Genomic DNA, 22448 nt, shown 5'->3' on the forward strand with positions numbered 1-22448 from the left:
TGCCCGATGATCGGCAAGCCATAGAGAATAAATGGATCTTCAAGAAGAAGACTGACGCTGATGGTAATGTTACTATCTACAAAGCTCGACTTGTTGCGAAAGGTTTTCGACAACTTCAAGGAGTTGACTACGATGAGACCTTCTCACCCGTAGCGATGATTAAGTCCGTTCGAATCATGTTAGCAATTGCTGCATTTTATGATTATGAAATTTGGCAAATAGATGTAAAGACTGCATTCCTGAATTTATTTCTGGAAGAAGAGTTGTATATGATGCAACCCGAAGGTTTTATCAATCCAAAGGATGCTAACAAAGTGTGCAAGCTCCAGCGATCCATTTATGGACTGGTGCAAGCATCTCGGAGTTGGAATAAACGTTTTGATAGTGTGATCAAAGCATATGGTTTTATACAGACTTTTGGAGAAGCCTGTATTTACAAGAAAGTGAGTGGGAGCTCTGTAGCATTTCTAATATTATATGTGGATGACATATTGTTGATTGGAAATGATATAGACTTTCTGGATAGCATAAAAGGATACTTGAATAAGAGTTTTTCAATGAAAGACCTCGGTGAAGCTGCTTATATATTGAGCATCAAGATCTATAGAGATAGATCAAGACGCTTAATTGGACTTTCACAAAGCACATACCTTGATAAAGTTTTGAAGAAGTTCAAAATGGATCAAGCAAAGAAAGGGTTCTTGCCTGTGTTACAAGGTGTGAAGTTGAGTCAGACTCAATGCCTGACCAATGCAGAAGATAGAGAGAAAATGAAAGTCATTCCCTATGCTTCAGCCATAGGTTCTATCATGTATGCAATGTTGTGTACCAGACCTGATGTGTGCCTTGCTATTAGTTTAGCAGGGAGGTACCAAAGTAATCCAGGAGACGATCACTGGGCAGTGGTCAAGAACATCCTGAAAAGCACTAAGGATATGTTTCTCGTTTATGGAGGTGACAAAGAGCTCGTCGTAAATGGTTACGTCGATGCAAGCTTTGACACTGATCCGGATGACTCTAAGTCACAAACCGGATACATATTTATATTGAATGGTGGAACTGTAAGTTGGTGCAGTTCTAAACAAAGCGTCGTGGCGGGATCTACGTGTGAAGCGGAGTACATAGCTGCTCCGGAAGCAGCAAATGAAGGAGTCTGGATGAAGGAGTTCATATCCGATCTAGGTGTCATACCTAGTGCATCGGGTCCAATGAAAATCTTTTGTGACAATACTGGTGCAATTGCCTTGGCAAAGGAATCCAGATTTCACAAGAGAACCAAGCACATCAAGAGACGCTTCAATTCCATCCGCGATCAAGTCAAGGAGGGAGACATAGAGATTTGCAAGATACATACGGATCTGAATGTTGCAGACCCATTGACTAAGCCTCTCTCACGAGCAAACACATGATCAGCACCAAGACTCCATGGGTGTTAGAATCATTACTGTATAATCTAGATTATTGACTCTAGTGCAAGTGGGAGACTAAAGGAAATATGCCCTAGAGGCAATAATTAAGTTGTTATTTATATTTCCTTATATCATGATAAATGTTTCTTATTCATGCTAGAATTGTATTAACCGGAAACTTAGCACATGTGTGAATACATAGACAAACAGAGTGTCACTAGTATGCCTCTACTTGACTAGCTCTTTGAATCAAAGATGGTTAAGTTTCCTAGCCATAGACATGAGTTGTCATTTGATTAACGGGATCACATCATTAGAGAATGATGTGATTGACTTGACCCATCCGTTAGCTTAGCACGATGATCGTTTAGTTTGTTGCTATTGCTTTCTTCCTGACTTATACATGTTCCTATGACTATGAGATTATGCAACTCCCGAATACCGGAGGAACACTTTATGTGCTATCAAATGTCACAACGTAACTGGGTGATTATAAAGATGCTCTACAGGTGTCTCCGATGGTGTTTGTTGAGTTGGCATAGATCGAGATTAGGATTTGTCACTCCGATTGTCGGAGAGGTATCTCTGGGCCCTCTCGATAATGCACATCACTATAAGCCTTGCAAGCAATGTGACTAATGAGTTAGTTGCGGGATGATGCATTACGGAACGAGTAAAGAGACTTGCCGGTAGCGAGATTGAACTAGGTATTGAGATACCGACGATCAAATCTCGGGCAAGTAACATACCGATGACAAAGGGAACAACGTATGTTGTTATGCGGTTTGACCGATAAAGATCTTCGTAGAATATGTGGGAGCCAATATGAACATCCAGGTTCCGCTATTGGTTATTGACCGGAGATGAGTCTCGGTCATGCCTACATAGTTCTCGAACCCGTAGGGTCCGCATGCTTAACGTTCGATGACGATCGGTATTATGAGTTTCTGTGTTCTGACGTACCGAAGGTAGTTCAGAGTCCCGTATATGATCACGGACATGACGAGGAGTCTCGAAATGCTCAAGACATAAAGATCGATATATTGGAAGGCTATGTTTGGACACCGGAATGGTTCCGGATGAGTTTGGGCATTTTCCGGAGTACCGGGAGGTTACCGAAACCCCCCGGGGAGTCAATGGGCCTTATTGGGCCTTAGTGGAAGAGAGGAGAAGGCGGCCAGGTGGAGGGCGCGCCGCCCCCCCCCCCAAGCCCAATCCGAATTGGGGTGGGGGGCCAGCCCCCCTTTCCTTCTCCATCTCTCCTTCTTCCTTCTTCTCCTACTCCTACTAGGAAAGGGGGAAACCTACTCCTAGTGGGAGTAGGACTCCCCCCCTTGGGCGCGCCCTATGAGGGCCGGCCCTCTCCTCCTCCCCTCCTTTATATACGGGGGAGGGGGGCACCCCATAGACACACAAGTTGGCAGTTGTCTTAGCCGTGTGCGGCGCCCCCCTCCACAGATTACCACCTCGGTCATATCGTTGTAGCGCTTAGGCGAAGCCCTGCGTCGGTAACTTCATCATCACCGTCATCACGCCGTCGTGCTGATGAAACTCTCCCTCGGCCTCAGCTGGATCAAGAGTACGAGGGACGTCACCGAGCTGAACGTGTGCAGATCGCGGAGGTGCCGTGCGTTCGGTACTTGATCGGTTGGATCGTGAAGACGTTCGACTACATCAACCACGTTACTTAACGCTTCCGCTTTCGGTCTCCGAGGGTATGTGGACACACTCTCCCGCTCGTTGCTATGCATCACATAGATAGATCTTGCATGATCGTAGGTAATTTTTTTTTGAAATACTACGTTCCCCAACATGAACTGTATGACATACTTCCTGTGATTCTTGGCCCAGTCCTTGATCTTGCGCTGCTTTCTCCTATCCAACCTGCATGTTAGAAAACAAAATATTAGCACCATCGAAACTGCCGAAAAGCTGCTAAATTCACAAGGTTCATTCTCTTACCCGTGTAGCAACTTTTCCGTGTCCTCCCACTCCGGTGGGTGCGGCTGGAACAAACCAAACTGGCGGAACACCCGATGTGGCATGTGAAAGCTCAACCGCCCAGTTGCATATGAGTGGGCACCGCATTTGCCAAAGATCCCTATCCCTAAGGCACATCAGATTCAGCACGAACTCTCTGGGGTTACCAAATGCATCCCCTTTTCCATAAGGCTCCCATTCCACCTGTAACATAGCGTACAACAAGGAAATATTGATGTCGAGTTACGATAAAAGCATGAGAATGAATGATGCAATGCCAAGTCACCTGCTCAGCCGTAATCGTGTCCAACTCGCTCGTGTACTGCTTGTACATGACCGAGGGATCATCCGTCGTCTCATTTAACACATCCCACTTGTAAGCCCAAGTGGGGAACCGTAGTGGGTCGTCTTTGTCGTCCCGATCCTCGTACTTCACGGTCTTCGGTCGTCCAACCGGCAATTGCTCCCAGCTCCATACAGAAAGTACGAGCATACAACCACCAATACATCCGTCCTTTGAGGTCCTACACCAGGCTTCATCCAACTGCACATAAAAGAAAACATGGTTGAATTAACAGGAAGATCGCATTCATAATGTAGCAACAAAGTGAAAAGAAACAACTCCCTACCTGTCTATATAAGTAAGCCAGTGTCGTCGAACCTCAACTCCATTTGCTATCGAAGACTGTCAATGCCTTCAGCCACATCCATGGAGCATTCTTGCCTGTGCCGTCAGCAAACATAGTCCTGGATATAACGTACCACATGTACACACGAGCATATGTATTGACCTCATCATCATTAGCATCGTCAGGGCAATTCCCAAAGTTCCATGCAATCCAGGTGAAAGGAGCACCGGCTGCGACTCTTTCCCTCTTCTTGTCTCCTTCTGGTTCCGGAGGCTCTGGAGGAACCATACCGATAAGGGCGTGCATCTACTCGCGCCACCCATCAGAATCGGTGCTCATACAAAGAGGATTCCCCTCGATAGGAAGACCGGCGATCATAGCAATATCCTGGAGCGTCACGGTCATCTCCCCGGTCCGAAGATGGAAACTGTGTGTCTCCGGCCTCCAACGATCAACAAGCGCGGTGATTGCTGCAGCATTGAGGTTCGGCGTCGACCGACTGACCAACTGAATGAAAGGGAGGAGTCCTGTCTCCCTTATGTACGGTGTGTACCGCTCATCATAGCGCATCCCCCCCAAGGGTGACCCGTGAGACCGAATCTTCAGAGGTTGAAGCTCCTACAAACAAGCAAATCAGAATATAACATATGGGGCATTTGTGTTTGAAATAAACACAAAATTCATAATACCGGCCACTTTCATTATTACCCGTTGCTCAACCGACATAAAGTAGGCCCGGTGTCGAGTGTCATAGTGATCATCGAGAAGCCAAACCATCCCACAAATTTCAAACGATAAACATACGTTAGCTAACTCCCTGTGCTTCCTAATCAAAGCATGCCAACAATCAACACAAAAAACATGCCTACAATTGGTACAAAATAAAAAGAAAATCTAATAATAATGTAATATCTACAATCAAAGCATGCCAACAATCATCACAAAAACATATGTGTCCAAAATAATATAGGGTTCTATAATGGTTTCATGTAAAATAACATCTCAACATATCCAAATCATTCTTGTCAATACGAATCTAGGATTTCATCTAACTCATCTAAAAAAACATCAACACAAACATCTAGACATGTATAAGGTTCATCTTAACAATCTAGGTTTTCAACATAGAAGCACATTTTTTTCAATAGAAATAAACTAAACTAGGGTTATAAAATAATTACAAATCATCTACAAATCTTAAATCCCACAAATCTATATACATGCAAGATTCTAATCCAATCAAACAAAGGTTTCACAAATCTTCAAAATAAGATACATTTTCTGGATAGAAAGAAGGGGATCGGAGGAGAGTACCTTCTAGGATGGATTGATGACGAAATCCACGAACCAAAACGTCAGATCTGAAGGATCTGGTTCAGATCTGGGAGAGAGGGTTGAGAGGGGGAGAGGAGGAAGCCGCCAGCGCCGCTGCTTCTGTAACTTGTAACTGCACAAATGGGGTGGGGTGGGGGGAGGGAGAGCAGGCGGCTGCCTCTAAGTCACAGTGCAGCGCCTAAGGGCTAGGCGCTGCACATTACAGGTGTGGCGCCTAGCTCTGAGGCGTTGCACTGCTCGGTGCAGGCCCCAGGGGTGCCACGCTGGCCAGACGTGCAATGCCTACAGGATAGGCGCTGCACCGTAGGGTGTGGCGTCTGCGTGTCGGACGCCAATCAAAACGGTCAGCTGGGTGAATTTTTTTTCAAACGAGTTTAGTTTGTGAATTCTTTTTGTCCACAGGTAAAAACTGTCAAATTTGCCTGCGTTTGATGTGTGTCGTTTCTGGTTATCGAGTGCTCCTAGTCGATGCCCATTGCGGCGGTTGACAAATTGGTGCTCGCGCGCTCCTTCTCGCGTCGGCCAGTGGGCGGAGCTGCTCTCTCACTCGCCTGGCTTCCTTCGAACAGGTGATGGTTGACCTCATAGATTGTCCCATGGCAAGAAGTGTGTGGTCTTTGTCTTCTGAAGATACAGTGGAATGCATGCATAATAATCCGACGATGAACGCGAAAAACTGGATTTTCACGATGTATGACAGACTGGAGCATGATGATTTCACCCATATGGATATTGTGGGCGATTTGGCGAGCAAGAAGGAAAGTGATCCATGAAGACATTTTTCAAACTCCTTTTGCCACGCATTCTTTCATCAATTATTTTCTGAAGGATCTTGAGATCATTGAGAAGAAAGCCCCGGTGAAGATCAATGTCCCTATTGCGAGGCCATTGGTGTGGCTGCCCCCACCTGAAGGATTGGCCAAAATAAATGTTGATGCAGCAGTAGGAAGAGAGGGAGAGCATGGAGCAGTAGCGGTGGTTTGCACAGATCAAGGTGGCAAATTTTTGGGAGCTTCAGCAATCAATTTCAGATTTATCTCAGATCCAACCACGCTGGAAGCTCTAGCTATTCATGAAGGACAAGCAATTGCAGAAGATCTCTATGTCAATCTAATTCAAATTGCGTCAGATTGCAAGACAGTGGTGAACAACATCAAGCAAAATTCAGCGGGTGAGCATGGTGCCATAGTACATGAAATAATAGATCGCTCACGGTGTTTTTCGGTATGTAATATCGTTCATGAGTCTAGAAGCTCGAATTTCAAGGCTCACAATCTCGCTAAACACGTTTTAACTCTCGGGTTTGGTAGGCATGTATGGTTAGGCCAACCAAGGGAGCTGCTATTCTTACCTGTAAACATTTTGGAGATTTGAATAAAGCTTGGCGAGAGTGTCTAAAAAAAGATGATGGTTGACCGGTTGACCGGTCGCCAGTTGACCATTCGAACTCGCTCTCTTGCGATGCCTCCAACCTTTTCTCATTTGTAACAACGCTACTCCGGACAGCAGTGCATACATTATTTATGTGGAGTCGACTGTTGCCCGTTCACTTTTTAAAGAATCAAAGAAATTAGAAAAAGTTTAGGCATTTGTATTTTTTGATGAAATTTCAAAAGATGTTCGTGAATTTGAAAAATGTTCGCTGATGTTTCCATAACTGTTTCCTGCAGGTTTGTTTTCGTTTTTCTTCTTGGTTTAGCTGTTTTGTCGGTTTTCAATTGTTTTTCCAGTTTATTTTTATTTTTCTCTTTTGGTTCCTTTTTTCCTTTCATTTTTTTTATTTTTTTACTGTTTCTTTTTCTTTTTTTCCGTCTCTTTTTTTCCTATTTATATAAAAGGTCACCGTGTATTAAGAAAATGTCTACCATATATTATAAAAAAGTTCACCATCATTAGAAAAAATTTCATCGTGTATTACAAAATGTTCTTCGTATGTTAAAGAAATTATTCAACCTATATTACAAAATATTCACTGTGTATTTGAAATTTGTTCACCATATATTAAGAAATTGTTCAACATATGCTACAAAATATTCATTGTGTATGATTTGTTCATCATTGTTTTTACAAAATAAATCTTATTTTTTTGTAAAAAATGTTCAATGTGTATTCAAAATTTCTTCCGTATATATATTAATATTTTCATAAAATGTTCGAAATAAAAACCGGCAAAAAAATGCGTTCCTACAGTTAACCAGATGTACAGTGCCGGAATGCTAAGTGTCTCTGCATTGCCTTTTTTTAGTTAAACTGCGGTCCAGTTGGATCAACCTGTGCGAAGCCACAGCTCCTTGAAGCACATGGGCGTCTTTTAGGGACTCTCAGAGGGTTTGGCCTCGTTGTCTCGTGATTGAGTCATCTGTATGATCTTGTTTTCTCAAAAAAAAAGTAAAATCTGTATGATCTTGTTGGGCCTGGTTTTCGGCTTTCTGTAATATTTTGGGGGGCTTTACCACTTATTGTGCTGGGCCTTCTAGTATGTTTTACTGTTTGGTTGTTTCTAGCACCCCACGTCGCCACATGTGTTCGTTCTAAATACAAAAAAAAAACTACGCATCTGTGTGGGCGCATTAGCCAAAAAAAATACCCCTAAAAAAGGCCAAAAAGACATATGTATGAAAAACTTCTTTCTATGTATATCTTTTGAGAGACTAAAAAAATGTATATCTTTTGAGAGAAAACTATTTTACAAGTTTTTATGCATATCCCATTTACAAAAAAAGGAAAAGTGAAAGTATGGTTAAGTGTTGCAGGAAGAAAATGCATGTTGCAATTTTAAAAAGTTTCCATATTTTTTTAAAGTGTTGACTTATTTTTACAAAAAGGTTGGAACCTTTTACAAGGTTCACAAAACCGGTTATATAAAAACTACATGGACCAGCCGAACAGGAACTTGGTGCGCGTGGCATACGGTGCGAACTAAGAAAATATATATTAAATGGGCCAAGCACAAGGTTGAACGGGGGTGTGGACCAGGTTTGCCAGAACGCTATAAGTGGCGCTTAAGACGCTGAATAGGGTTTAGACTCATTGTCTCCTCAGTGTGATCCTGTTGGGCCTGGTTTGGTTTGTTTCTAGCACACCACGTCGGGGAATCCCCTATTCGGCACGCGGTCCCCCGCGATCGACCTGGAGTGCACCCACCTCGCGCCCTGGGTGTTCATATGGGTCGGACCATTTTTCTGGTTTTTTCCTTCCTTTTATTCTTCATTTTTTTCGTTTTAATTTTTTTCCTTTTTTCTTTTACTTTCTCTTCTTTACCTTGTGAATTTCTTTTCAAGTTCATGAACATTTTTTCATTCATCAATGTAAAAAAATGTTCATCGAATTAATTTTTTCATTGAATTCGAAATTTGTTCACAGATTAGATGTGCATTAAATTCAAAATTTGTTCATCTTTTTTTAAATGTGCTTGAATAAAAAATTTGTTCCTCAAGTTCAAAAAATGTTTATCAAATTCAAAATTTGTGCAGAAAATACAAAAAAAATCATAAAGTGTTTTTCATTAAAATTCAAAATTTTCATTCTTTTGAAATCGTGATTTTTTTTGAATTCAAGAACTACTTTTGAATTCGGTGAACTTATTTTTTAATCCGCGGATTTATTTTGAAAATCAGAACTTTTTGTGAAATCTCGAAAAAAACATAGGGCACCTCGCCCCCACATGGGTTGGCCCAGAAGGCGTGCAGGGGAGCGGGGGTGGTGCGCGCTGGCTCGCTCGCCAGCACGCGGGTCATGGAATACGAGTTCCCCACTACGTCGCCACATGTGTTCATTCTAACAAGAAAAAAAGGCCACACATCTGTGTGCGCGCATGAGCCAAAAAAACACATGCATGAACAACTTCTTTTCTTTGTATATCATTTGAGAGACTAAAAAATGTATATTTCAGAGAAAATCGATTTCGCTAGTTTTATGTATACCCCGTTTACAAACAAGAAAAGTGAAAATATGGTTATATATTGCAGGAAGAAAAATCTATGTTCATGCATTTTTAAAAGGGACCATATTTTTTTAAAAGTGTTGACATATTTTCACAACACACGATGAATTTTTTGAAAAATGCATGATGAACATTTTCGAGATACACGAATTACTTTTCTAAAACTAGCACAATGATCGTCACTGCTACAAAATTATAAAATACGAGGAGTTCAGTCAGTGGCTTAGGATGTCATCAAACTATTGTGTCGTGCGGCCTTTGTGCGTAGTTTACTATTAAAAAGAACAAAAATACTATGAAAAATCATGCATCAAGCATTGGAGTATCTTAAGCGATCATTGCAAGACACATATTTTTGAATGTTGAAGCATATGGGAATAGACAATCGACAAGTTGATTGAACAAGGCACAAGGGTAGGACAATGGCTATCATCGCTTTGGAATTGCAATTTGTTCACTCTCATAATCTATTCTATAGAACCGGGAGAAATTGGTAAGGAAGGAACTAAAAACAACAGCATTATTTTGAGCTGGAGTTACATTTCTGCGTTATTTGTTATTTCTTTAATTGTTGATCTCACATAAAAATAGTAATGTAGTTGTTTATTTGTGGTAGGTCCCACATGTGAGTAAAGTATATTTATTTATGTTTCGAAAGGTTGTTGGTCCCACGTGTGGGTAAGGGTGCATTTCTTTATCGGTCAAAGCTGTTTATCCCACATGTGGGTAGAGGTGCATTTGTTTATTGGTGAATGTTGTTGGTCTCACACATGTGGCATAGGACTATAGGTGTATTTGTTTATTGGTGAAGATTGGTGGTTTCACATGTGAACTTATCATCAACTACAATCTTTATAAGTAGGAAAGTAGTACACAATGAACAATTTTTTAGCATGAGGGGAATATTTTTTAAAGTATATGATGAAAAATTTATAAATACACTACGAACTATTTTTTGAAACATGGTCAACATTTTTGAAATACAAGAATGTGCATGATGGAGGAAAGAAACAAAAGGAAAAAAGCTGAGGGTAGACATGCAACTAGGTTGGGGCGAGTTGTGTTAATGGTGGACATGCAACTGAGCCAGGCAGTTTTGTGTGGACGGTGGACATGCAACTAGGTCGGGGCCAGGGCAAATTGCATGTTGAGGGTGGATATACAATTGGGTTAGGGCGGGATGAGTTACGTACTGATGGTGGATACAACTAGGTCGGGTGAGTTGAACGTCAACGGTTAACATGCAAATGGGTTGGGTGACTTATGTGTCCATAGTGGAGATAGTACTGGGTCGGGCGAGTTATGTCTCCATAGTGGAGATGCAATTGGGTTGGGGATCAAGCAAGTTGCTTCATGGGTGGACATGCAACTAGGTCGGGCGAGTTGTGTGTCAAACATGGACATGCAATTAAGCCATGTAGGGCCAAGTTACACATCGATGATGGACATGTAATTGGGTGGGTGTGGGCACAAGTTGTATGTTGAGGGTGTATACGCAACTCAGTTGGGCGAGTTGCATGTTGAGGGTGGACATGCAACTTGGTGAGGTTGGGCAGGTTGCATGTCTAGGGTGAACATGCAATCGGGTCGGGGTCGAGCAAGTTGCATGTCAATGGTGGACATGCAACTGGGTCGGGCAAGTTGTTTGTTGATGATGGACATGCAACTGGGTTGAGGGTCAGGCAAGTTGCATGTCGAGGATGGACATTCAATTGAGCCAGATGAGTTGTGTGAAAGGTGGACATGCAACTGGGCCATGTAGGGTTAGTTTGCACGTCGAGTGTGGACATGTAATTGGGTAGGTGTCGGCGGCAAGTTGCATGTTGAGAGTATACATGCAACTTAGCAGGGGAATTGCATGTTGAGGGTAAACATGCAATTTGGTCGGGTCGGGCAAGTTGTGTGTCTAGGGTGAACATGCAATTGGGTCATGGAAGGGAAAGTTGCGTGCCGATGGTGGACATGCATCTCGTTCGAGCGAGTTGGATGCTGATGGTAGACATGCAAACGGGTCGAGGGTCAGGCAAGTTGCGGACAACTCGGCCAAGTCGTTAAGATGCCCCCTCCCTCACGCGCGAACACCCTTGATACATGCCCCATTAATGGGCCTCAAGCGGTCCACACGAATCACCATTACCTTGAATTGTTTTCGCTAAAATTATTGGTAAAAACCATGTAGTAAAATTTCTTTAAATTTTCTATGTAGTATGGGAAAACAAAAAAGTTCACAAAATTTGCCATGTTAGAAACCGTCAGGAGAAAGATTTTCATTTTCATGATAAAAAATAACCTATATGTTGAAAAAACATAGGGTGATTCTTTGCCATGGTATAGATGATAGAATTGCCATGAAAAATAAATTGTATTATTAGTTTCATAACAATAACAACGTAAAAAGGAAATAGCCATGGATTATAACGAAGAAAAGATTCCACATGGCTACATTTAGAACTTCCTCATTGCTAAAGAAACAAGTAAATCATGATTCTTTTCTCTCTAACATGTATGGAAAATCTTGAAACAACACTAATATTTGCACAAAAAAAATATAATTGTTCCTTTGAACAAAAAAGAAAGTAAATTTATAAATTTTCATGGGGGGCATGAAAAAGTGAAGCCATGTGACCAATATTGCCATGGTTTACATTTTTTTACCATGCTCTATTTAACAAATTTGCCATATTAAAAAAATTTACAAAAAAATTATAATGGTGTGTGTGATAAAAGTTTCCATGGCGGTGTAGACATGAAATGTTAAAAATAAGTTTGCCATGTTTAAAGTACTAATATTGCCATGGCCCAGAATATAATTTTGTCGAGGCCTAAAATACAAAAGTAGCCATGGTCCAAACAAAAATAAAATTTCCATGGTTTAAAAAGAAATTTGCCATGGTGCAAACAATAAACTTTCCATGGTTCATAAAAAAATTGCCATGTTATGAAGTATGAATTTTTCATGGTTCAAACAATAAAAATGCCATCGTCATAGTAATAACTTTTCCATGGTTAGAAAATAAAATTTCCATGGTTTAACTTGCAAAATTGTCATGGTCGAAACAATAACTTTGCCATGGTTGAAGAAGAAAACACTGACATTAACAACAAGTTTTCCATGGTCAAAATATATGGATTTGCCATTGTATACACTATGAATTTGCCATGTTTCAAACAATAAATATGCCATGGTGAGAGAAATAACTTTGCCATGGTTAAAAGAGTTAATTTGCCATGGCCAAAATGTAAATTTGTGATGGTCTAACTAACATAATTTCCATGGTCAAAAACAAAAACTTTGCCGCTATTGAAGAAAAATAAAAGTGATATGGTGCAAACAATTAGTTTGTCGTGGTTCAAAAAATAAATTTGCCATGGTATGAAGTATGAATTTGGTTCAAACAATTAAAATGCCATGGTTGGAAAAATAAGTTTGCCATGGTTAAAAGAGTAAATTCGCCATGGAAAAAAATCATCTTTAAAAATGGCGTGTTGAGAAAATGTTCTAAAAGTTGCCATGGCAACACATCTTAAATTATAATATATCTAACATTGTTAATTTGTCATGTTGAAAATCATCTTTTAATTGATGTGTGGGGAAAATATCTAAACTTTCCATGGCAACACATCTTAGGTTGCCATGGCAAGTGCAACACTCCTTATGTAATAAAAGTTGCCATGGCAAGAAATCATTTGTTAATTGGCGTGTGAAAAAACTCCAAAGTTGCCATGGCAACATATCTCAATTTGCCATGTGAAGAACGTATCTTAAATTGCCATGGTAGAAGTATATTTTAGTTTCCATGAAAAACACACTGTAAGTTGTCGTATCAACACATGTTAAGTTTGTTATGGCAACACAACTTAAGTTGTCATGGCAAACGTATCCAAGTTTACATGTCAAACATTAACTAAACTAATGGCCACAACATGGATATAGGCTGAAACCAAATTCATGTATACACAAGTTCCCATGATTTTCAAAATAAAAATTGTCACCTATGCACATACAAAGTTGCCATGTCCATTAGACAGATCATGAAATGTGGAAGATCTAAAAAAATAAAGTATATTAAGCATAAAAATGAAAAAAAATGACACATACATGATGATCACCTCATTGATGAAATGATGACACAAAGTTAGTAAAATGAAAATTTCCATCTCTAAGATGCTACAAAAGTAACTACACACATAACGTGAAGTTGCAAGGAGCAAAAACACAGTAAAAGTTACCATCTAAACTATGAGTCTAACCGAACTAAATGACATCAAACATGACCAAGAAATCTGGCTCCGCGTCTATCAGCACAAATTCATTTAGGGAAAAGGGGAAGGGGATATGCTGACTGGGCGCGTCGTCGTCGAATCTGATGGAGGCTATGGGTACCGCGCCATGCTCCTCCTCATCCTCCACTCCTCTGTGCCTCAGGCACCAAGGAGATGGGCCATGACAACGTCTCTCCGGTCGTCCTCCACCACACGCAACAGCTCCAAATCGACCCCCACCTCCCGTGGCGGATTCTGGGCACGCCGCAGCAGCGACAATGAGAATCTCAACCCCGACGAAAAAAGCTAGTGGAGGCAAGCCTCATGGGCGTCCGCTCCGTCTTCCATGCGGAGGTGCGCGAGGACGCGACAGTAATGGGCGTCGAGCACAGGACGGTGGTGAGGGTCGCCATGAGCAGCAGGCCTGCATCGCACATCGACCACAGCCACCCGCGGTATTCTTTGGAAGGTCGCCATGAGCAGCAGGCTCCGTCGGCATCCGCCACGAGTACTCGCGGCACTGGAGCCCCCGTTGAGCCTCGTTGGCCTCAGAGCCGCTGCCTCCGCCCATTTCATCGTCCGAAGCCACCACGCCACGCCCCCAGCCGCTCCTGCCGGGTCCACGGCCTGCTCCGCCACGCCACCAGGCGAGCTCGCCCGATGATGTTGATGGTCGGGCTACTCCTGACTTTCAGGATATGAATGGATAAATAATGGGCACTGCTAGGCGCCAGCGCGCGACCCAAATTTGGGTCAGTCGGCCCCAACCATCCGATTTAGTGGATTGTAACCGTCCGATGACTTCGTCTTCCTCACACGCGCGTACAAAGGATTCGCCTCCTGCATCTTGCTTCTCTTTCATCTCGTCGGCCGCACACACTCTCCAGTGGCTGCCCCTCGCCGGCCGTCCTCATGGCCGGTGCCCGCCCCCGCCGGCCGTCCTCGTCGCCGTTCGCCGCCCTCAGTGGCCGTCCTCCTCGCCGGCTCCACCCATGCAATAGTTGCACCTATGGTTGCAGCTCTTGGGGCGACGGTTGTAGCTCCGGTGGAGACGACCGCAGCTCACCGGCGCGCTCGCCGCTGCTCATGTCCGCCAGTCACAGCTCGTCGGTCACATCCCTCGCCGTTGTAACATCTCTCTTATTCCAGCAAATTTGAGGATAGCTTCCAGCAAAAAAACGTATCTCTGTACGATGCAGCAAATCGCGACGACGATTGTAGCTGGATGGGACGCCGGTGGTAGCAATTTTCAATGTTGGCTGTAGCATATAGCACAAATCTGCAACGTTCATCCTCGCCGAATGTTGCTTGGAGCAGAGCCGCACGTCCTTGCCGCCCGCGGTCACCACACTCACCAGCCTCGGCTGTAGCAAAAAACGAAGCCGGTCGTAGCAAGAAACAAAGTTAGTTGTAGCAAAAAACAAGTCGTTGTGCGCGGTCACCATGCTCGCCATCCTCGATTTGTAGCAAAAAAAGTAGGCGGTTGTAGCAAACAATGGAGCCGGTTGTAGCAAAATACAGAAGTCGCCGCGCCCGTTGTAGCTTACCTCGAGGCTGGTTGCAGCTTCCCTGGGAGGTGGTTGTAGCATTCGGCGCCGTGTTTGTAGCAAAAACGCGGTGTCGCTGCAGCTTCGCCTGTTTGGGACAAAAAAACGTCTCTGTCATCAAGGCGGTGCATCTCCGGCGTGAATGGATGTAGTAGCCATCCGCGCTGGTCTAGGATGGAGGAGAGACGAGGTGCACGCTCGCCGGGGAAGAAGAAGGGAGGAGAGTTGTTGCGGATCCGAAGGGGGAGAGAGATGCGGGTGGTGAAAGAAAAATGGGAGATGGCGGCCTGGATGGGGGCATCCTACGTGTTGCTTGGTGGATGGACTGGGAGGGGCGTGCGTGGACGCGACCGGCCGAAGCTTCGGCCGGCCTGCGGGCTTGAAACATTTCTCATAAAGAATGGGGAAAAGAGCAAGTCCAGGGCAATGAGGGTGATAAAGGGAAAAACAAGTAGACAGTCATTCATTCCGCGTCAGCGCGAACGATTGAAAAAGGTGACGTGGAAGTGGCTTTGTTCCGTGATTCATGCCACAAAATCGTACGGTAAAAACAACATTCGATCCGAAACCTTAAAAATCTAACATTTGGGTAAAAGGAAGACATGGATTTGGGTCTCTCTCCCGACAACCGACATGGAAAACGAATCTTAGCACATGAAGGTCCAATGGCATAGAAGTTAGATAAGACATAGTTAATTCTTGTCTAGACGAGAATTACTACCTCCGTCCTGGTTTATGGGTCTCCCTCGTATTTTGTGGCATTTTAACTGATAAAATATAACTTATACGTATAAAAAATAATATAATTGAAAACTATATTCAAATATGAATTCAACAATATAATATTTGATGACATGCATTAAATCCGTTATAATCAAAGCTGGGTAGAAGCCTTTTTATTTTCTGAAAAGGTCTGACTTGTATACTGCTGAAGTGTTGTAAACAAAAATTGAATATGAGAAAATAAGAACATAAAAAGGTGAAGAGGAAAGAAGATGGACATGATGCCTGTTGGTCCAACCGAACAATCAGAACAACCATTCTGACATGACCTGGAGCTGGATCGGAGGTACATCTGATGGGTTGGGTTAATTAATTGTACTAATGGAATTATGTGATGGCTGCAGGAAGCAGCTCTTTCCAGCTCTCTTGGCTTAGAATCCAAGAAAAAACAGTTGGTTTATCAGCATTACTGTGTGGATCACCAACTACGCTTGTTCTGCAAGTCTCGTTGTGGATTAGTTTCGGCTGCAGCCTGGTGCGCCTGGTGCAGACAAAGTGCATTTCATCTCCCTGTTCTCAGAGGTTACTCAGAGTTACACTTGTTCTGCAAGCCTTGTTTAGGATGGATTCAGACCGTCAGATTCTTCTCAGAGGTGGAATGTAAGAAGAAAATCAAATAATTTTGCATTGCAATCAGCCAATAGAATATAGAGACATGGGCTAAACTCTTACTATGCGTTATGATGAAGCATAATTCCCTGCTTATTTTCCATTTTGCCTTTAACGGACAGACTACCTGACAGTTGGTATGGGTTCCTGTAGATACAGGGTAGAGCGAGGAAGGTACAGCACAGTACAGTACAGTACATAATAAATAGGTGCAGATCAGCAGCAGGATCGCCGATGAAACAGGCCAACCCGCTTGATTTTGATGCACTTTTGTTGGTGCATGCATGTGAGTACACATGTCTTGTACTAGTTACAGGCTGGTGCCGAACCTGCCAATAGCCACTGAGTGAGTTCAGACATTCAGTTTCTCTTGCTTTTGGGATTAATGAGTTCCAAAATGATTAATGGGCTGAACATGTGATCCGCGCCAACCCCCGCACCTGCCCTGCGCACAAACAGTTTAGAAGGATCTTCCTCATCTTTCCTCGGCGAAAGAGAGAAAAAAGAAGGCATTTCCTGTCACCGGCCGAGGCACTCCGAGACAGCGACCTCCCAACGGTGAAGAACTCATGGTGGCAACTGAATCAGCCTATATAATATGTCCCCCACTTACGAACTTTGCACTGCTGCCGCCATCATCACGCTCAAATCTTGTTTGCAGCTCCGCATTCTGCAAGCAAAGTGATATTGATCAGGGGATCATCATATCGACCAGGGATGGTGAAGGCGCCTCTCCACTCCTCGTCCTCGGCCGCCGCCGCCGCGGCCACCTTCTCGCTGGTCGCCAAGAAGGCGCGGCTCTCGCCCTTCATCCTGCTGTCGCTGCTCTTCATGCTCCTCTTCTCCTTCCTCTACGGGGAAGAGCTCGCGGCGCTCATCGGCCGGCGAGCTAGTCGAAACTGGGCACACCTCGACGTCAGCGTCAACCGCGAGCATCAGCAGCCGCCCGGTAAGTATCACGTTCACGATCGATCGCAGAATTAACCTGTTGCCAGCAGCGTGCAATACTATGGACGTACTGATCGATCTTTCCAAAAAAAGGTGGATCGGGGGTGGAGGATGGGTGGCAGAGGAAGAAGAAGAGGTGGCAGGGGAAGCTGGCGTTCGCGGTGAATGACGAGGACGAGGACGAGGAGTGCGACGTGTTCTCGGGGAGCTGGGTGCGGGACGAGGAGGCGCACCCGCTGTACCGGGAGGAGGAGTGCCCCTACATCCAGCCGCAGCTCACCTGCCAGGCGCAGGGCCGCCCCGACAGGGGCTACCAGTCCTGGCGATGGCAGCCGCACGACTGCACCCTCCCCGCGTACGTACGCCGGCTCCCATCTTTTCTATTCTTCCGCCATTACCGGACTCCTCTGCTAAACTAACTAACCTCTCTCTGCATGCATGCGCAGGTTCAACCCGACGCAGATGCTGGAGACGCTGCGGGGCAAGCGGATGATGTTCGTGGGCGACTCGCTGAACCGCGGGCAGTTCACGTCCATGGTGTGCCTCCTCCAGTCCGCCATCCCGTCGCCGGAGGCCAAGTCCTTCGAGATGTCCCCCGACCAGCAGCACACCGTGTTCACCGCCAGGGAGTACAACGCGACGGTGGAGTTCTACTGGGCGCCCTTCCTGCTGCAGTCCAACGCGGACGACGCCGTGGTGCACAAGATCTCCGACCGCATGGTGCGCAACGGCTCCATCGCCCACCACGGCCGCCACTGGGAGGGCGCCGACGTCCTGGTCTTCAACACCTACCTCTGGTGGTGCACCGGCCTGCGCTTCAGGGTCGTGAACGGGCCGATCGCGGGGGCCAGGGAGGAGGACGCGGCGTGGGTGTCGACCGAGGAGGCCTACGGCATGGCGTTCCGCGACATGCTGCAGTGGGTGAGGGACAACATGGACTTCAACACCACCAGGGTCTTCTTCACCAGCATGTCGCCCACCCACGGCAAGAGCCAGGACTGGGGGGGCGCGGCGGGGGGCAACTGCTACAACGAGACGGCGATGATCGAGGACGCCGGGTACTGGGGCACGGACGGGCGGCGGAGCGTGATGCGGGTGATCGGGGAGATCCTCGACGGCGACGGTGCCGACGTGCCGCTCACCTTCCTCAACGTCACGCAGCTTTCCATGTACCGCAAGGACGCGCACACCTCCATCTACAAGAAGCAGTGGAACCCGCTGACGCCGGAGCAGGTCGCCGACCCCAGGACCTACGCCGACTGCGTCCACTGGTGCCTCCCGGGGCTCCAGGACACGTGGAACGAACTCCTCTACTCCAAGCTCTTCTACCCTTGATCACATTTTGTTTACTTACTAGTAGGTTGTAAACTTGTAATAACCATGACAAGTACTCCTATAGAGTAGGCCTCCCGAGTACAAACCTGGTGTTTGAATTGGTGGCAACTATCATGCGTTTTGATTCCATAGCCTTAAGACGCTGCCAAACAGAATAGGCGATCTTCTTCTTCCTTTCGTGAGCCGAAGCGAGGCAATCAGGTGCAGCTGTTAAACCTGCTAAAGGGAAGAACATGCAAGAGCCGACCGGAAAAACAGGATTATCATAACCATAAGATAATTGTGCGATCAGCAAATCGAATCGCACGTCTGGCATGCTTGTATCTATGGAATGTGACAATTAATGCATATATCGTACGTACTTAATTCGACCTATACCCTCTATATATACTGAGGCGAGAGGGGGAGTCATTGCCATTGCTACAGACTGCGTCTATCTCATAATCCCCCACACCGTTCGTCGAAAATATGAAGGGGGCAGCATGGTGTACATGACTGTTTTGTTCATCGGGTGTCTTCTTATGGTTGGACAATGTAAGTACTGTTTATATATGTATATATATATTTGTGTATTGTGCACTGACATCCATGCATAAATATTATCAATGTAATAGGTCGTCGTCCTGAGCCTGAGAGCATCTACGAAGATGGCCGTGCCAACACAACTATGGTGGTCTCGTCATTGAGTGTTTGACAAAAAACTACTAGTTTAGGGGTTCGCGTCCCACAGAACTACCACTTTTTTAAAAGTGGCCGAAAACTACCAAAAAAAGTAAAAACATGACTAAAAACTACCAGGTTGACTGAATGGTGATTTTGACCGTTTTAACAGCGATTCTGACGTGAGTGGCCCACTTGCCAGGCGGGCGGCCCGCCTAAGTGCTAACGGCGCGCGCGGGGCCGTTAGAGCCGCTCGTCGGTCGCACCTGGTCGGGACCAGGTCATAACCTGGCCGACCGGGCCGCTCGTCCCCACCAGCTCTCTCACTCTCCCCCGAGCTCCTCCCTAGCCCTAGCCGTCGCCAGCCATGGCGGCTGTGGATGCAAACTCCGGCGGCGATTCAGGCATACCTCCAGGCGGCAGCGCGGCGCAGCAGCCTTCTCAGTCCGAATCTAATCCTTCCGCTGGCGGCGCGCAGCAGAGATTGGATTGGTCGGCGCCGGCGCGACCACCGTCGACGACAAGAAGCAGAGCTCAAGGTCAGCGGAAGCTTCCTCGTTCTGCGGGCGGCGGCAGGTACGGCATAGTTTTTTGCATGGTTGTGAGATTCAGAGAATCAGTAAATTAGGCTAGTTTTTTGCATGGTTAGATTCAGTTATGATGACCTTGGAAATTGTTAGTATTGTGCATACTTTGTTGTGTAAGAAACGGAAAAAAGCAGTTTGACAGAAACTCAATATTGTGCCTAGTTAGGTTCAGTTATCCTGTTTTCAGTTAATAAAGGTATTTCATTTTATAATTTTCAGAATTGATGACCCAAAGTGGTCAATTTGGTTCCATTTCAATGCCAGAGAATCTGTGGTTCGAAATTTATACCAGTCAGACATATCATATTTGACAATGCTTTCTCTTATTGGGAGTGAGGGCTTTGTGGCTGATGATTATATGTACTATGTATTTGATGAGGAGAAAGGATTAGAAGGTTTAGATAAAATATGCTGTGAAGATGATGTGCAGCAGATGTTGGCACACTCTCATAATGAACTCTCATAATGAAAAGTTTCTGAACATAAGAGTAGTGGGAGCTCTTGAGGAATGTAATGCAGATGAAAATCATGAAAACAGAGATAGTTATTTTGCTGAACATTGCATTAACACTCAACAAAGTTGCACTAAGGTGGTGGATATAAGCATGGACAGAAAGGAAGAGCTGAAGAAAAGCATGGTGCAGAGAGAGGCTGACCTTAACCATTTTGAAGGTGACACTGATGTGTCTGAATTTGTTTCTGATGATGAAGTTGCAAATTCAGGTTCAGATGGGAACAATGTGGATTTTCAGTCAGAGTATTCCTCTGAAGATGAAGCTGCAAAACAAGATACAGCAGTGGTACTGAAACTGAAGGTAGTGAGAAAACCTGGTCCAACTAGTAGATCCCACCATGAGGGAGGTTTAAAAAGAAATTTCCTGATGGATGCATTAATTAAGAAGACCAAGACTAAGTTTGATCTCCTGTGGTTTGTGTCAAGAACTGCTTGAAGATAATCCCTGAGCCTCAAGTTTAGCAGCTTCAAAGGAAGGTTTCCTTAATGGTTGCAGACCATTTATAGGTCTTGATGGATGCTTCATCAAGTTAACCACTGGACAACAAATTCTTGCAGCCACAGGAAGGGATGGAAACAACAATATTTATCCTATAGCTTTTGGTGTGGTTGACAAGGAAGATGGTGAAAGTTGGAATTGGTTTTTAACTCAATTGAGATGTTGCATTGGCAGTGGCAACAAATTTGGAACATACACTATCATGTCTGACAGGCAAAAGGTTGGGAAGAATTTCATTGAGCAATTTATGTTATTACTTTTTTTAATTATTTCATTTTTTTCAATTGTATTAATAATTTGTGAATGTGCAGGGCTTGCTTAAGGCAATAAATGAGGTATTCCCTGATTCACCTCAAAGGTATTGTCTTAGGCACATATATGCAAATTTTCAATCTGCTGGATTTAGAGGCCAGGAACTAAAGAAGTGTATTGACAAGGCTAGCTACTCCTACACTAAACATGGGCATGAACTAGGCATGGCAGAGCTGAAAGCACAGTCTGAGGATGCTTGGAAATGGCTCAAAAAAATTGAGGGGTCTACTTGGGCTAGGTTTGCTATGGATCATACTTGCAAAACAGATTTAGTTATGAACAATCTAAGTGAAGTCTTCAACAAGATGATACTGGATGTTAGGGCCAAACCAATAAGGACAATGTTTGAAGGGATTAGGACCAAGCAAATGATCAAGAGGCAACAAACTAGGGAGAAGTTACAGATTAGCAGGTGGACAATCACACCAACCTACTCAGAGATTTTAGAAGAGAATAAGCAGTATGCCAAGTATTGTCAGGCTGACAGAGCTGGTCCAACAATTTGGCAAGTTACTAGCAAAGAAAAACAGTATTGTGTGGACATGGAAGGGTATACATGTGACTGCAAGAGATGGAACATGACTGGTGTACCTTGCAGTCATGGCATATCTGTACTGACAAAGCAAAAGCTGCATCCTGAGGACTATGTCAATGACTTTTTCAAGAAGCCACTTTATTTGGAGACATACAAAGAAATTATATACCCTGTTCCTGGTCCAGATTTCTGGCCCCACACAAACACTCCAGACATTGAACCTCCTGTGTTCAAAGAAAAGGCAGGCAGAAAACAAACTGCAAGGAGGAAAGGAGAGTTTGAAGTTCCTGCCCCAAGAGACACCAGTAGGATGGGAACAATTACCTGTGGAAATTGTGGGTTGGAAGGACACAAGTATACAAGTTGCAATAAGACTCTTAGGCCTAAACTGCAAATGAGGAAAAACAAACACCAGGTAATTATCAAGCATCAGAGCAATGTTTCCTTTTACAGTCTAATCTAAGTTAAGTTGGACCTTTAATGTAGGAAAACAGGGCAGTCTATGCACCTGCTCCATCTGCTCCAGTACAAACTCCAAGAGCACCAGCCCCTAGTGCAAG

The 22448-nt window shown here is 44.5% G+C and overlaps 1 protein-coding gene and 1 pseudogene across 1 annotated transcript; one reads left to right on the forward strand and one right to left on the reverse strand.

The window, feature by feature from the left end:
- Positions 1-3925: 3925 nt before the first annotated feature.
- Positions 3926-15013, reverse strand: LOC123159086 (protein MAIN-LIKE 2-like; annotated as a pseudogene).
- A 1874-nt stretch (positions 15014-16887) lies between these two features.
- LOC123169229 (protein trichome birefringence-like 33) lies at positions 16888-18936 on the forward strand. The gene is made up of 3 exons (XM_044587068.1): positions 16888-17447; positions 17540-17801; positions 17893-18936. Exons 1-3 carry the CDS (start codon positions 17216-17218, stop codon positions 18779-18781), a joined length of 1383 nt encoding a protein of 460 aa, XP_044443003.1. The 5' UTR covers positions 16888-17215; the 3' UTR covers positions 18782-18936.
- The last annotated feature ends 3512 nt before the right edge of the window (positions 18937-22448 follow it).

The sequence above is a fragment of the Triticum aestivum genome, chromosome 1D, assembly GCF_018294505.1.
Source record: "Triticum aestivum cultivar Chinese Spring chromosome 1D, IWGSC CS RefSeq v2.1, whole genome shotgun sequence".
Lineage (NCBI taxonomy): Eukaryota > Viridiplantae > Streptophyta > Magnoliopsida > Poales > Poaceae > Triticum > Triticum aestivum.